The 16,191-nt window shown below is 44.0% G+C and overlaps 1 protein-coding gene across 2 annotated transcripts in view; it reads left to right on the top strand.

The window, feature by feature from the left end:
• NPY1R (neuropeptide Y receptor Y1) overlaps nt 1–16,191 on the top strand; it is a 23,566-nt gene extending 7,375 nt beyond the window's left edge. The window contains exons 2-3 of one of the 2 annotated variants that reach the window (XM_028743970.2): nt 11,085–11,752; nt 11,874–16,191. In XM_028743970.2, coding sequence (XP_028599803.2) covers nt 11,085–11,752; nt 11,874–12,332 — 1,127 coding nt within the window. In that variant the 3' untranslated portion in view covers nt 12,333–16,191. Of the gene's footprint in view, nt 1–10,882; nt 11,753–11,873 lie in introns of both variants that reach the window. The other variant, XM_028743971.2, reaches the window with a different exon arrangement.

Below are 16,191 nucleotides of genomic sequence, written 5' to 3'. Positions count from 1 at the left end.
GTCTTTCTGCCACCTCTTGAAACAATCCATCTTGTCCAAAATCTGCAATGTCTGAAATAAAAATAACATTCTAGGCAATACATTCATCTTAATAGTGGCAATTCGGCCTAACAAGGAAAGTCTCAACCTTGACCATATTTCTAGGTCTTTCTTTACTTCTGACCAACATTTTTCATAATTGTCTTTAAACAAGTTCACATTCTTAGATGTTAAGTTTACCCCCAGGTATTTCACTTTTTTCGTTATTTCCAAACCTGTTTCAGTCTGGAATCTCTCTCTTTCCTCCCTTGTTAAATTTTTTTCCAACACTTTCGTTTTCTGTTTGTTCAATTTAAATCCTGCTACTTGACCAAATATCTCAATTAGTTCTAGTACTCTCTTAGTACTAGTGTCTGGCTGTTGCAAGGTCAATACTAAGTCATCTGCAAATGCTCTTAGTTTGTAGTGTCTGACTCCGACCTGAACTCCTTTAACCGACTGGTCCCTTCTAATCATGTTTAACAAAACCTCCAGAACTGACATAAAGAGCAAAGGGGATATTGGGCATCCCTGTCGTGTACCTTTTTCTATGGATATTTCTTCCGTTACCACATTGTTTACAATTAACTTTGCTTTTTGTTTAGAATATATTGCACCTATACCGTTTTCAAAACCTTGGCCTACCCCCATCCCTTGGAGATTCTTCTTCATAAAGCTCCAGCAAATGTTATCAAAGGCTTTCTCCGCGTCCACAAAAATTAAAACTGCTTTCCTATTAATGTGCACTTCTAACAGTTCCAAAATGTCTATAATGTTCCTCACATTATCTGACATATGTCTCCCTGGAAGAAAGCCAGTTTGGTCCTTATGAATCTCCCCTACCAATACTCTCTTCAGTAAAAAAAAAAAAAAAAAAGGCTCTTCCTCTAAGCTCTAGATGCATAGATGACATGCCTTTTATATGATATGATATGATAATCTTTATTGTCATTGTCCCATACAGAACAACAAAATTGAAAAAATCTACATCAGTCATTCAAAAACCAACAAGCCTGCTATCCCAGCCTGATTAAGCCCCTAAAAACTCTGATACCCCATAATTAAATACAATATACTCCCACAGAGCCTACCTTACACTGTGTTTAAAACCAAAATCGCATTTGGATAAAAACTGTTTCTCAGTCAGCTAGTCCTCGTCTTTATAACCCTGTACCTTCTTCCAGAAGGCAGAAGCTGAAAGAGATCAAGGAGGTGCGTACTGTCCTGCACTATCTCTGCAGCTTTCTTATGCATAGCTGTCAACTTTCCCCTTTTCTTGCGAGGAATCCTATTCGGAATAAGAGAATTTCCCTTAAAAAAAGGGAAATGTTGACAGCTATGTTCTTATGGCACTTGGAGCATAGATTTGATCCAAGGTGGGAAGAGTGCACCCAATTATTCTCTCTGCAGTCTTTACAACCCTGGACAGCATTGTTTTTTCCCCTGACTGTGCAGCTCCCAAACCACACACAGAGACCATAAGTTAATACACTCTCAAGAGTACAATGGTAGAATGCCATCGACAGGTCCTTTGAGAGATTATTTTTCCGGAGGATTCTCAGAAAATATAACCTCTGCTGTGCTCTCTTCATCAGGTCTTTACAGTCCCCCCCCCGCCCCCCAGGTTAGGTCTTCTTTTAAATGGAGAAGCTCACCTTTTCTCCATGCTGAGAGACTCTGCTTTCTAGTCCAAGTCTAAGTCCTGTTATCGAAACCTTGCTTGGGCGCTTGGTTCATCTTACCTCCTGTGTTAGGCTTCCTGTTAAAAAAAACAGACACACCACAGTGGCAGACTCTTCAAGTGTCCCTATTTTCCAGAGACAGTCCCGGATTTACAGAAACCATCCTGGTTTCTGATTTGATCCCTGAATGTCCCACTTTTCTTTAGGATGTCCCTATTTTTATTGGAGAAATGTTGGACAGTATGGAGTTATTTGACCCGCATGCTGTCTGAAGGCAATCCTGTACAGTGGTACCTCGGGTTACATACGCTTCAGGTTACATACGCTTCAGGTTACAGACTCCGCTAACCCAGAAATAGTGCTTCAGGTTAAGAACTTTGCTTCAGGATAAGAACAGAAATTGTGCTCTGGTGGCGCGGCAGCAGCAGGAGGCCCCATTAGCTAAAGTGGTGCTTCAGGTTAAGAACAGTTTCAGGTTAAGAACTGATCTCCAGAACGAATTAAGTACTTAACCTGAGGTACCACTGTATAGGGAAGGTTTTTTTAAAAAATGTTTAATGTTTTATTAGGTTTTTATATATGTTGGAAGCTGCTCAGAGTGGCTGGGGCAACCCATTTAGATGTGTGGGGTATAAATAGTAAAATTATCATTATGGAATGAGACGTCTCTATTTTCAACAGAGAAATGTTGGAGGGCATGCAGTGGATGCTGGGGAATGATAACCTCCCTGGTTGAAATGCCCTGCCTTCTTCTACCACACTTCCACTATTGTAGCTTTCATGTTCGTCATCTATGTTGCATTTGCTGACCACGAGAAATGAAGCTAGTTTGTTTATCAGAACTCGGAGGCAGGTAACAGGGCAGCCAGCAAGCTCCAAAGACTGTTGAAGCTGGTTTGGGCTTAAGCTGGTGGGGAAGGTCAGGCCTGGGGGCTGAATGTAGGCCTCCCTATCTAATCCTCAGGACTTTCCCCTTCCCTCTCTAAGCCTCAGATCCTCACCAGTTTTGCTCCGTTCTCTCACAAGTACTTTTGCTTGGCTGAAATGTGCCTTCCTTGAAAGTTGATAGTGCCTGAATAGAAGTGTGTGTGTGTGTGTGTGTGTACCTCTGACTCTTCTAGTATGGCCGGAATGTATTATTTTATTCCCTTCTTACTTTCCAGCTGTACAGTGGTACCTTGGGTTAAGTACTTAATTTGTTTCAGAGGTCCGTACATAACCTGAAACTGTTCTTAACCTGAAGCACCACTTTAGCTAATGGGGCCTCCTGCTGCTGACGTGCCGCCAGAGCACGATTTCTGTTCTCATCCTGAAGCAAAGTTCTTAACCCGAGGTACTATTTCTGGGTTAGCGGAGTCTGTAACCTGAAGCGTATGTAACCTGAAGCATATGTAACCCGAGGTACCACTGTATTCGCTTCTCACCCCATTGGACAGCAGTCAGGTTTCTGTTAGCACCAGCTCCCCTTTTAAGCACAGGCAAGGGGCTGAGGAGGAGAGGCTGTGGGCCGGGTTGGAGGGACCCATGGGCCACCTCTGGCCCACAAGCTAAAGGTTCCCCATCTGTGATATAAGCCAATGAAAAGTAGGTGCTCTTATGGATCAAGGCTGTGGGCTGCCTTGGTAAACTCAGCCTTCAGCTCAAGCCTTTCCATTTAAGGGGAAACTTAAGTTGCATGAAGAGGTTTCAGAAGAGGGGGGAAATACCCCACAAGGCTTTGCTGTCTATTGATTGCATCAAATGTGGGTCAATTAATTGCTGGTTTAAGTTTCCATTGATTCCGTCTTTCTATCCTGCCTCTTCGTAAATGGCAAGAGATTGCTCTGTTGTGTGTGTATTTGAGTTCCGTGGATAAATATTGATTTGCTCTTTCCCTCCTCAAATCCTCTTTAATTTTGAATCCTTTTCGTTTTGTTCCTGTCTCCTCAGTGGCTGCCCTATCCCTGCTAGACAGCAGTTCTGCCAGAGATGAAAGCAACCAGGATAGCTTATTTGTGCTTGGCCCCCTACTGTTATTCCGGGGGCCAGCTGGAATATTAACTAGGGAAGCAGACTGCTTGCAAGAACTGTTGGAGTAACTCTGCTCCAATGCACTGAGCGTTTGTCTCTTGGTAGCTGAAAAGAGGGGACGCGGGTGGCGCTGTGGGTAAAACCTCAGTGCCTAGGACTTGCCGATCGTAAGGTCGGTGGTTCGAATCCCCGCAGTGGGGTGAGCTCCCGTCGTTCGGTCCCGGCTCCTGCCAACCTAGCAGTTCGAAAGCACCCCTAAGTGCAAGTAGATAAATAGGGACCGCTTTATAGCGGGAAAGTAACGGCGTTTCCGTGTGTGGCGCTGGTGCTGGCTTGCCAGACGCAGCTTCGTCACGCTGGCCACGTGACCCGGAAGTGTCTTCGGACAGCGCCGGCTCCCGGCCTCTAGAGCGAGATGAGCACGCAACCCTAGAGTCGGTCACGACTGGCCTTCGGGCAGGGGTACCTTTACCTTTACCTTTAGCTGAAAAGAGCATGGCCAAAATGATTTTTTTTTTAAAGTGGGAGTAAAGGGAAGTAAATAGGGACGCGGGTGGCGCTGTGGGTAAAAGCCTCAGCACCTAGGGCTTGCCGATCAAAAGGTCGGCGGTTCGAATCCCCGTGGCGGGGTGCACTCCCGTCGTTCGGTCCCAGCGCCTGCCAACCTAGCAGTTCGAAAGCACCCCCGGGTGCAAGTAGATAAATAGGGACCGCTTACAAGCGGGAAGGTAAACGGCGTTTCCTTGTGCGGCTCTGGCTCGCCAGAGCAGCGATGTCACGCTGGCCACGTGACCCGGAAGTGTCTCCGGACAGCGCTGGCCCCCGGCCTCTTGAGTGAGATGGGCACACAACCCTAGAGTCTGGCAAGACTGGCCCGTACGGGCAGGGGTACCTTTACCTTTACCTTTAAAGGGAAGTAAAGAAAAAGAAGAGGTTCAGAGTAGGTCACAACACAAAATATATATATGGTGAAGGTTGGCCCGTTAGGGTGAACGCAGCACCAGCCTCACTCTGCCCTCAGTCAGCCCCCACCTACCTGCATGCTTACTTACTTAGAAGCACTCCAGGGGGTAGCACTGACTGTCAGAATCCTGCCCCTTGTAGCACTCAGCTACAAGGGAGAAGGGTGGGGACAAAACTATCATTATCATCAGGCTCTGCCTATTGGTCTCCTTGCCTTCTGTCCCAATGGGCACCAGTCACCACTGACTAGATCAGTGCCAAACCCAATGACAAGTTAAATATCTCTCTCTCTCTCAAGCTGTGCTTGGAATTCTCCACTTTAAATGTGTGTGGGGCATGATCCAGCTCAGAAACACAGTACAGTGGTACCTTGGGTTACATACGCTTCAGGTTACATACGCTTCAGGTTACAGACTCCACTAACCCAGATATAGTGCTTCAGGTTAAGAACTTTGCTTCAGGATGAGAACAGAAATCGCGCGGCAGCAGCAGGAGGCCCCATTAGCTAAAGTGGTGCTTCAGGTTAAGAACAGTTTCAGGTTAAGAATGGACCTCCGGAACGAATTAAGTACTTAACCCGAGGTACCACTGTATGGGTTGTTGTTGTTTTTTTAAAAGGTAGTGGGGGTGGGGTGGGGGCTTGGTAGGAAAATGGTTCAGAAAGAAAGGGTTAACTCTCCCCTCCCCCTCAGGCTATGATCCCAGTCCAGATTCTGTGTGGCTTACGGAGGCTGGTTTGGGGTGGGGGTGGGAGAGAATACAAAGCACAGGATTTGTGTTGTGGTGGTTTGTGAGGTGGATGGAGAATGCATAGGGGCCTGACAAGGTGGCAGCAAGCTCCAAGGATATCTGGGGGGCGGGTGTGTGCCTGTGACAGCCACTCAGATGCTTATCACAGCTAATTAGATCCTTGAACTGAAAGTCTAGTTCCATTATATCTGTCTATATCTGTTATGGTAAAATCTGGGTGCGAGGCTGCTCTGCCACCCAGCTCGTCGGACTAAGTCCGCGGGTCCCTGCGGAGGAAAATGAGCTCAGCCGGAGACAGGAGCAAACTGCAGAAGATCCAAGTTTATTGCGCAACAGGTTCAAGGCGAGATTGAACAGCGAGAAAGGGGTGACATGAACTTTTGAAACTTCCCTCCATGTCCCAGAATATAGTGCAAAATACATCCCAGTTACATCATGAATACATTAAGAAGTTGGGTTACACAGATTACATCATGAATACATTAAGAAGAGGTTGGGTTACACAGGATTAACATATGGAGGAGGGAGGGGGGAATATGCAGAGCTGGAGATATGCGCAGATAAGCACATCCTGAGTACCGGTGATGAGAAGACAATGGTCCATGTATGCATAGTCTGCCACCTGGCATTGCCCGGAGGAAAGGCTTGGCAGAGTGATTTGACAGGATTAGGGTCTTGACACCTTGCTTGAGGGATTATGGAGGACAGGGGAGGTGTCATGGAGTCCTAGAGAAATTGAGTAAATTGGCACGTTGATTTTCTATGAATTTTATATATTTTAGTCCCTTTTGACATTGACAATTGGAAATAAATGGATATATTGTAGCAAAGAAGAAGGTGAAGAAGACATGCCCCCCTTCTGTATCAATATCTATCTATCATCTATCTATTATCTATCTATCTATCATCTATCTATCTATCTATCTATCTAATCTATCTAATCTATCTAATCTATCATCTATCTATCATCTATCTATCTATCTATCTATCATCTATCTATCATCTATCTATCTATCTATCATCTATATGTCTCAGGCATTTACAACTAGTGACCCACCAATCCAAATGCAGTCCTCAATCTATTTATTGCATTGTGCCCTTCTGTCTTTGAGATCTCAGGCAGGCAGGCAGGCAGAAAGGAGGCAAACCCATAAGGTTTACCACACCTCTAGTGGACCATCATATATATCTGCTGCCCTGTGTTCAGCTGGGTCAGTCACAAGTCATTTTAACCCCTCTCCTTAGAGTCAATGTAAAATGTTTTCAGTTTTGTATGTGCATTCTGAACCATGCTGCTCCACTGACATTTGCTGTACGTTACAATATAAAGAACAGGAACAAATTTAAAAACAAAACAAACCTGTGGAAACATCTATTGGAATGAAATACTTAGCAATTAACTTCAATCATCTGAACCTATATCTGTACACAGAATTCTAGGTGCTTGTCATTTTAACTCTGCAGCGCATGTCAAACTTCATGCTTTTGCAATATGACTGAAGAACCAAGGAATACATCTTGGTCATGGTCTTTGAATTCTGGTGACATTAGGACAAGGGTAGGCAATGTGGTGACCCCATATTGGACTACAACTTCCATCAGCCCCAGCCGGGATGGTGAATGGTCAGAGGTGATGGGAGTGTAGTCTGTGACTACCTCTGCAGTGCACCACATTGGCTAATCCTGCATTAGGATGATATTGAAGGGCAAGGAGTCTTCACCTTTGAGAGAACTTTCATGAGCTCTCAGCCTGACTGGTGGCTGAACATTTTTCAGTGAGCTGACCCCCTCCATTTGATTTCTTTGAGGACTGGGCTTCTCACAGAGACCTGCAATATTATTCCTAATGTGAATGAGATTGATGATTGCTTGGTGTTTCTCTGCTCCGTGACCTTTCCGAATGAATAAGTGCTTTGAACTGGCCAAGAATGTTGTAGTAAAGGCGCCCCTCGCCCACGCTACCCTTCCATCACCCGACTCTGCTTTCCGGCCAGTCCAGGTTTCTTGAGTAGGTTGGCGGGGGGTTTACTTTTCTCAAACACAGGCCGAAATCACACCGGTAGGGCTGCCACCACTCCCTTTAGTTCAGGGGAACCCAAAGACACAATCAGGGAGAAGAGAGTGTCCAATTTAACCTGGCAATTCCCCCCCTTCTACAAGCTGAATCCACAGACTTGCAGACAGAAATTCTCATGGTAGAGCGTAACTAAGCGGAAGGCTTGGATTTAGCTATTCCCTCGGAAAAGGCACAAATACCAACAGGCTCTAATATAAAAGTTTATTTTAAAAGAATAACTGCAAACATGTTGAAAACCAACAGGCACATCTTAGAAGTCTTACAAACAGAAAAATAACAACGTTGTACATTATAACTAGCTGTTACATACCTACACAGAAACACAGATAAGATAGTAAGAGTCCTTTCAAGCTGTTGCGTAATGGAGCTGTTTGAGGATTTCCATTTCAAAAGGACGTAACGACGGCTATCGATGAAAGTTACAGCCGGGCATCTTTGCAAGTTGCAACGCAATGGCAGAGAGCAAAGGCAGGGAGCCTTGGCAAAGAGCAAAGAGTCAGCAATTCCCTTGATCTTTTATCCACAATTCTGACTCTGCGTCGTAACTTTTGGCCAATCAGGGCCTTAATTGGATTAGCCCACTCTCTTGCAGCTGGGTCAGTTTTAGGTTTGAACCCTTAATCAAAGAATCTTCCTCCCACCTGTGGAAATTAACCAGATCCCCAATTCTCAGCAATTTGAAAACAAACAACCTCCGGGAAGGAGGAAGAGATTCTCACCACCAGCCCAGGTGTCAAACCTTTCATTAATCAAGGACCCCTTTCCTCCCATAAACCTCTCATGGCAAGGAGCCAAAAAGTCTGGGGTTAAAGATACACAGCTCCCTTTCCCAGGGTTCTTGCGGCTGGCAAAGTACCCACAAGGCCACATTCTTTTACTTGACCAAGGAATGATCTTTCTGAACATGTCTACGTTACTACAAATGTGTTATGTGTTGTTTTGTTAGTACTCAAGAAGTACTCGGTTTGATCATTAAACTGTGTTTGCTGCTGGAATCTCGTATGCTCTGGGTCTATAGAAAAGCTCCTATATGTGACCGTGCAGTCTGAATTCCAAATTATGGCAGCTTAAACCCTTGAACTGAGTGTCAGAAAATAATGCAGATGAACGTACCATGGCATCATTCTTAATCGTAACTCATCTGCGGGTTTATGCTTGCACAATGATAGATTTCCTGTTGAGGCTCTCTTATATTAGGCTGCGCTGTTGTAACCTTAGACACACTTACTTGGCAGAAAATTGCATTTCAGCTCAGTAGTACTTACTTCTGAGCAGGGTTGTGTCAAGTTTAAGAGGCCCCAGGGCATTACTCAAAAATGTTTATTATTTCAACAGAAAGGACAATGAAAATAGAAACAACACGCTTCTATATTTGCAGATATTCCACCACATAGGCAAGGAGGCAGCCAAAAATGAAACAATCTAACTAAAACAAATATTTTTGCAATAAGCCTATTTGCATGTGGAATAACTTTAAGTGAAGCTGCCTTATGATTTCTTAGTTAGCATATTTGAAGACTTTGTGTTCCAGCAACGCAAGAGCACTTATAACACTTATTCACTGGAAGAAACAACACAACATGCACTAGGTGTGTTCTACACATGACATCAAAATTAAATCACTTCCATGATTTTTTAAAAAAAGAACCTTTGAAATTGACATGAGACTAATTTATGATTAGGTCAAATATTTTCTCCAGTCAAGCCTGGTATGGTCTGCCACCAGTGCTCTTTGACGGCTTATGGACACCTGGCCGAATGAAATTTTGATATTAATTGTGGTTATTTCTGTATGTGATATGACCAATAATTGCACAGTTATTAAGTATATACACAACAGAACAATAATGTCTGGTTTCAGAATTTCTTCACCCTGCTCCCTTTGATTTTGAAATAATTTATGTAAGAGTTGAAAATTAGTATCTAGGAGGTGCTAAACTGCAGCTTACTTAGCTTGTGTGTTAATCCAGCACTGCTTCTGGGTAAACATGCTTAACATTGGGCACTAAAACTAGCAGCATGTGTAGATCTCCCGTGGTTATTGTCTCAAAGTCCTTGGGAACACACACCCCAGGAATGACTTTCAGCCAGATGCCTGTGAGTTAACCTGATATTGCTTATTGTCTTTGGGTGCAATGCATTGCAATTAAGCTTTATGCAAAGAGGAAGATGTGAATCCTTTCTCTGGGTATGAAGATGTAGGTCTAATTAATATTGTCTTTGTGCAGGGCAGGGGAGGCTCGCTTGTGGGTTAAGTTGTTGTAGGATTCTAGTGCCCACCAGCATGGCCAATGGTTAGGGATGATAAGAGCTGTACTCCAATGGAGGCACCATAGGTTAGCCACGCCTGCTGTAGGGAATGAGAAGTTGGATCATCTTAAAAAATGATCCTAGTTGTGGGCAGGCCCTCAACACAGCTCCACCCCACCCCCCAGCGTGGGTGGAGTGATGCCTTCCACGCTAGGGTGGCACCACAATCATCCCAGGCCTCCTTGGCCAATCACTTTGAGAGAGGTGATTGTGTGTGGGGGGTGGTATATGAGCGGCAGCGCATCGTGTGCTGCGCACCTGCTTTGAGCTGCCAAATACCCATCCACCCGCCCTTTTATTTTAGGTGTGCTCTGGTCTTGCTTTGGACTTTGGTTGGTCACCTGTCTTGGGACGGGGGCCAGGTAGGAATTTTTCCATTTGGCAGACTGGCATTGGCCACTTGGTTTTCGCCTACCTCTTAGCAATCATCACAACTTTGTAAGGTTTGGCGGTTAGGCATTGGCTTATTGATGTGGGGGGGAGGGCAGGTCAGCCATCGCCTGCCCCTCCATGTCCAAGGGTATTCCGTTAAAGGAATCCGGGGCCTGGATCTTGTCCGAAGTCCACTTGAGGGGCTAGGGCCATGCCAGGCCTCTGGGAACATGGAGGAGAGCTACAGGCGGGTTCCCCCAATGTGGCTACCTCTTTCGGTGGTTTACCCTTTCATGACTCCCTGCAAGTTGGGCAGGAGTCAGATATAGTCTATTGCCAATGCCTAAGCCAATACATTTACCGTAATCAGTAAAGTTGTGGCCTAAATTTTGCCCATTAAACTTAAACCAAAATTCTGTGTTAGTGTGAATTTATTTCTTATGGGGAGCTGGCTTGGGGCCTTGACACGCAACTGATAACCCTACAGTCTCTTCTGAATATTAGCTCAGCAGTGAAAATTCAGGTTTAAACAGCCACTCCATAATAGAAAACAATAGCCTATTCCTGGCAGTGAGGGGGAATAAATATTCCAGCTGTGATTAAGAAGGTCCCTGGGTTTCCAATAAAGTACAAAACACCTCCCTCCATTTCTGAAAACCCAAGAAAAATAAATCCGTGTACATTCTTTTTGCCTTTGCAGGTTGTGCATTATTGATGGCATGAACATTTCTGTGGCAGCTTCTGCTGGGAGCCTGTTCTTTGTGTAAGGAGAACAACATTCACACCTTGAATGTGCTTCTGAGAAACCGATTGCCGTTTCAGACCACTGCTCAGCGTGGGCCCAGATTGTTGTGTGCGTGTGGGGAAACCCAACATGAATTCATCACTTCTTTCCTCGGCAGGAAACTATTCCATTCAGAATGTCTCAAAGGAGGCTTCTGGACTCGTGCACTTTGAGGATGAAGACTGTCGTGTGCCTTTGGCGATGGTGTTCACCTTGGCTCTGGCTTACGGGGCTGTCATCCTTCTGGGCATCTCTGGGAACCTGGCCTTGATCATCATCATCTTAAAACAAAAGGAGATGCGCAATGTGACCAACATCCTCATTGTCAACCTTTCCTTTTCGGACCTCCTCATCACCATCATGTGTCTTCCCTTCACCTTTGTCTACACCTTAATGGACCACTGGGTCTTTGGCGAGGCCATGTGCAAGCTGAACCCTTTTGTGCAGTGTGTCTCCATCACAGTCTCGGTTTTCTCTTTGGTCCTCATTGCTATTGAGCGCCACCAGCTGATTATCAACCCTCGTGGCTGGAGGCCAAACAACAGACATGCCTACATAGGGATTGCTGCCATCTGGACTATAGCGGTGGCTTCATCTTTGCCTTTCCTGGTGTATCACATACTGACCGACGAACCTTTCACCAATCTAACGATAGAGGAATACAAAGGGAAGTACGTGTGCTTGGATTCCTTTCCACTGGAGACAATCAGGCTCTCGTATACCACAGCTCTCTTGGTGATACAGTACTTGGGACCCCTTTGCTTTATATTTATTTGCTACTTAAAGGTAAGAGAGAATCTTGTTTTCGTGATGTGTCTTACCCGTTCTTTGTTTCCTCCAAAGAAATGCCTGTAGGATCCACAGTTTTAGGTTACAGAGTTGTTCTTGAATTTTTGTTTTCCCACAGATATACATGCGCTTAAAAAGGAGGAGCAACATGATGGATAAGATGAGAGACAATAAATACCGATCCACTGAAACGAAAAGGATCAACATCATGCTCATCTCGATTGTGGTGGCCTTCGCGGTGTGCTGGCTCCCTCTGACCGTTTTTAACACAGTCTTTGACTGGAACCATGAAATTCTACCTGTTGCTTCTTGCAGCCACAATTTGCTGTTCCTGATCTGTCACCTCACGGCTATGATCTCTACCTGCGTGAACCCCATTTTTTATGGGTTCCTCAACAAGAACTTCCAGAGGGATTTGCAGGTTTTCTTTCGCTTCTGCGATTTCCACCCTAGGGATGACGACTACGAGACGATAGCCATGTCCACCATGCATACAGACATTTCAAAGACCTCTTTGAAGCAGGCGAGCCCCATTGCATTTAAGAAAATTAGTGACAGTGACGATGAAAGACTATAGCTCCCAAAGCTCCCGCTACAGATTATATAGTTTCAGGGATCAAGCACAATGCTTTAAAGAAGTCAATATCTTCCCCTCTCCCTTACTGAGGAACTTTAAACTGTCACTTTCATATCTGTGGTTCAACTGCTGCTGGTCCCTACCCCCTTTTTGCTGCTTGTAAAAACCAGAGCAAATCTATCTAATCCCTAATATATAATGAAAGTTGGGTCTATTTCTGCTTGAAGCTCTCATCAAAAGAAAGTTTTTGACTCTTTTTCTTTGTGCATTGATACATTCCTGTCTTTAGATTTGTTAACTGTATTTATTTAAAAGAGTATATTTTAATTGGGAATGCATACTATTTCCTGGGGGGAGGTAAGGTGTTACCCCTTCTTTTCCCAGATTTTATCCTCCCTGCTCAAAGAATACTTGCAGGTATACCTGGAAAGACTGTAGCTCAGTGGTAGAAAATATATTTTGCATTGTAGAAGGTCCCAGGTATCAATCTGTGCCATTTCCAAGTAGGAATACCTCTGCCTGAAATCTTGGAAATCCTCTGCCAGTTAGTATTGAAAATACTTAGACAGATGGGCCAGCTGTCTCAGCTTGATAGCTATCTATATTCCTATGTATCTGTTCCCCACACTAAGCAATTAGAAAAAAATGAAACCCCCTCTGCCCAAATATCATTACTATAGGAATGGGGGAAATAAATGTTTTCAGAGGAATGGTAGTAAATGGGGTAGATTACCATGGACCCCTCCCCCACATAAGACTCAAGCCTTTAGCATAAACCCACTTCTAAACAGAATCAGGCCATTCTGCTTTGAGCAGCTGTTTTGCAGCAGAATCCTAACCATGTGTTAACTCAGAAGCAAGGATTTCAGCCTTAGTTTTAGAAAATACCTTCCTGTGTCAGAAGCAACAGACTGCCATTGAAGTATTACTCCAAAACCTGCAGATTATACTTAAAGTTACACGAATTGCTAACTGCATCTGAGTTATTTAAAGGTGTGTGTAATTCAAAATGAAAAATTAACAGGATTGACGGAACTAAATAGTCAGTTGTGGACCCTGTCCAACCTAGGATTAGCACTTTAAGGCCCCAGTGTTAAGCACACATGCAAGGGAGTAAATCACCCTGGCTAAGGTAAGGATTGTTAGGATTACACATCACACCCATTAGCATCCATGGGGTGTGATGTGTAATCCTAACTATTATTTTAATATCTATACTGGTGATATTTGGTTACATGCTTAACACCTTCTCTTGTAAGTCACTGGGTCTTAAAATTGTGCAGCTCATACACACAGTAACTTTGACAGCAGTATCCACAAATATATTTGACTGAGTTTTGTATAGAAACTACCTGTACCCGTATATTTTGTCCCGCTGGGTAACTAGCAGCTTAAATGTCTGTGTGGGTGTTTAACTGGGAAAATGAGGCAGGGAGCAAGGTTTATCACTCCTGAGCCCAGTCCCACAGCCCTGATTAGAGTCTCCTGACCCCACAGCTACCATTAAAGTCCTTTTCTTTAAAACAAAAAAACAGAGCAGGAGTTCTGGTCCCAGGTCTCCTAATGCCACATCTGGTTGTATCCCAAGGGCAGCTCAATTTACACAAATGTACACAGGACCAAAGCACACTGAGATTGTAAATTAGGACTTAAGTCCTAATTCTGAGGCGCCACATTTGATTAACTCAGTATGCAGGCTGACTCGCGACCTAATAGGCAGTATTAGCCACTGTTATTGTTTCTAAGCATCTCAGGTTATTACATAAAATATGTCCCAGTGACTTGATACCATTCATAGTCATTAGCCTAATTCGGTAGCATAATTATGCTTATAGTCTGTGACCAGATTTTCATGGTTTAACCCTCTTGAAAGGTAGTGGCAGCGACTGCATCCACTGTGATTTCTGACTGAAAACTAACTTGATTATTTGAGGCTCTTCGTTGTCTGGCAGCTGTGGTACGCCATATCAATCTACACGAGCCAGGATTGTCTCATTCACATAAAACTGGGAAAATGTTCAGGGCTGTAGCCACAAGGTAGCCAGCACCCCATAAAATAAAAAGAGGAAATGGAATACTTAGGTGTGCTGCTCTGGAAAACCATCCCCCATCAACCTGTCATTCTTCAGAAGCATTTCTTTTTTTTAAACCAACGACACCTTGATGAAGGGGTTTCCTTGTCACACGTTGGGAATCATATCTACTCTTTTTTCTTTTGGCTTTCGATGGCTTTCCCACCCTCCCTATACAACTGCTGTTGATCCTCTGCTTTTAAAATACGAACAAAGCAATCCTAAAGCTGGCCAAAGGCCTGCTGAGGGACCATTTGAAGTGGTGCAAGTGCTTTTCTGTGGTGATGTACCTTACCCGAGAAGATGCTAAGATCTGTGGGCACAGATACCCACTGGTGTTAAGCGTGAAAGAGGGCAGGTAGAATGTGGGTAATATTTTTGGGGGGAGGGCTTAGAGCAGGCATCCCCAAACTCGGCGGCCCTACAGCTGTTTTGGGACTACAAAACAATTCCCATCATCCCTGACCACTGGTCCTGTTAGCTAGGCCCCAAACAGCTGGAGGGCCGGGTTTTGGGACACCTGGCTTAGAGACACAAGATCCAAGGTCCCCTCATTTTGCTGACATGCCCCTGAAAAGGGCAAAGAACTATATCAGCCCTGAAGCTGGCATAGTGATTCCCACCCCCCTCACTGATATCAGTTGAAGGGAATGAACAACCAAACCAAACCAAATGGTGGTGGAAAGCTGACCCTGGCAGGGTTTTTGACATGGCAGAGCAACCACCATGAAATAAGCTGGTGGGGCTGTGGATATGGCAGAGCAGTCACCATAAAACCTCACCACCACCAACTAACTAGACCTTTTATTTGTGGCCATGTAAAGAAAACAAACAAACAAACAAACAAACACATATAGTATTTTATTCCAGTAGCTCCTTAAGAAATAAACTGATATTTTCCTCGCAGTTTGTTTGTCAATGAGAGCCCTTTACTGGGCTAACTGACAATGAGGGTTGCCCCCCCTCGTTATATCCTTATATAACCCTTTTTTGAAGTCACATCCTCATAATAAAAGGCAATGCTGTTACATAACTTTAAACATATTAGGCTACTTTAGTTAGATTCCAACTGTTCTGCATTGATTTCCCATAACTGACATCTTTTTAGGCCTCCTCAACGCAAAATGTCTTACGCAGCAGGTTGGCGTGTCCACCTGTAGCATCACCCTTCCCCAACACTGAAGTGATTGGGCCATCACCACCTCACACAAAACTCAGAGCTCGGTTGGGCTCTTGCAGAGCTTTGGAATGCAGGGTAACAATGTATTGTACAGTCTTGTAGATAACTATATTATATTAGAAGGCTTTCTGGTGTTCAGTATATATAGTTACAGAGTTGGGTTGTGGGATCTGTGTTGACATAAATTTATTGAAGCAAATGGAAAGACACTGTTTTCTTACAGCTGTTAAAATTTCTATATAATGATTGTGCCTGTCAATTCAATAATCACCAAGGGTCCAGGTCAGGCATTCGTTCTTGTTCTTGTTATTATCCATGCAGTGACCAAGGAATTTAGTATAAGTAACGGACAGACTTTGTACCAGTAATGATGATGAACTTTATATATTATTATAAATTTGCCAAGAATAAATGCCTATGAGATTAAAATACTTAACTTTTCTCCAGTGTCTTGAAAAATCTCAAACTAAATTGTGCCTTGTGCAATATTTTGAACAATGCATTTACACAGTGCAAATATCATACAGTATGTCCTTGTACTAACATCAGTCCAGTTATCATTTCATTGTGTTCTCAATACTGTACATAAAATGTAGACCAATTTGCA

Source organism: Podarcis muralis, chromosome 9 (genome assembly GCF_964188315.1).
Source record: "Podarcis muralis chromosome 9, rPodMur119.hap1.1, whole genome shotgun sequence".
Lineage (NCBI taxonomy): Eukaryota > Metazoa > Chordata > Lepidosauria > Squamata > Lacertidae > Podarcis > Podarcis muralis.
This window is presented reverse-complemented; position numbering and strand designations above follow the sequence as displayed.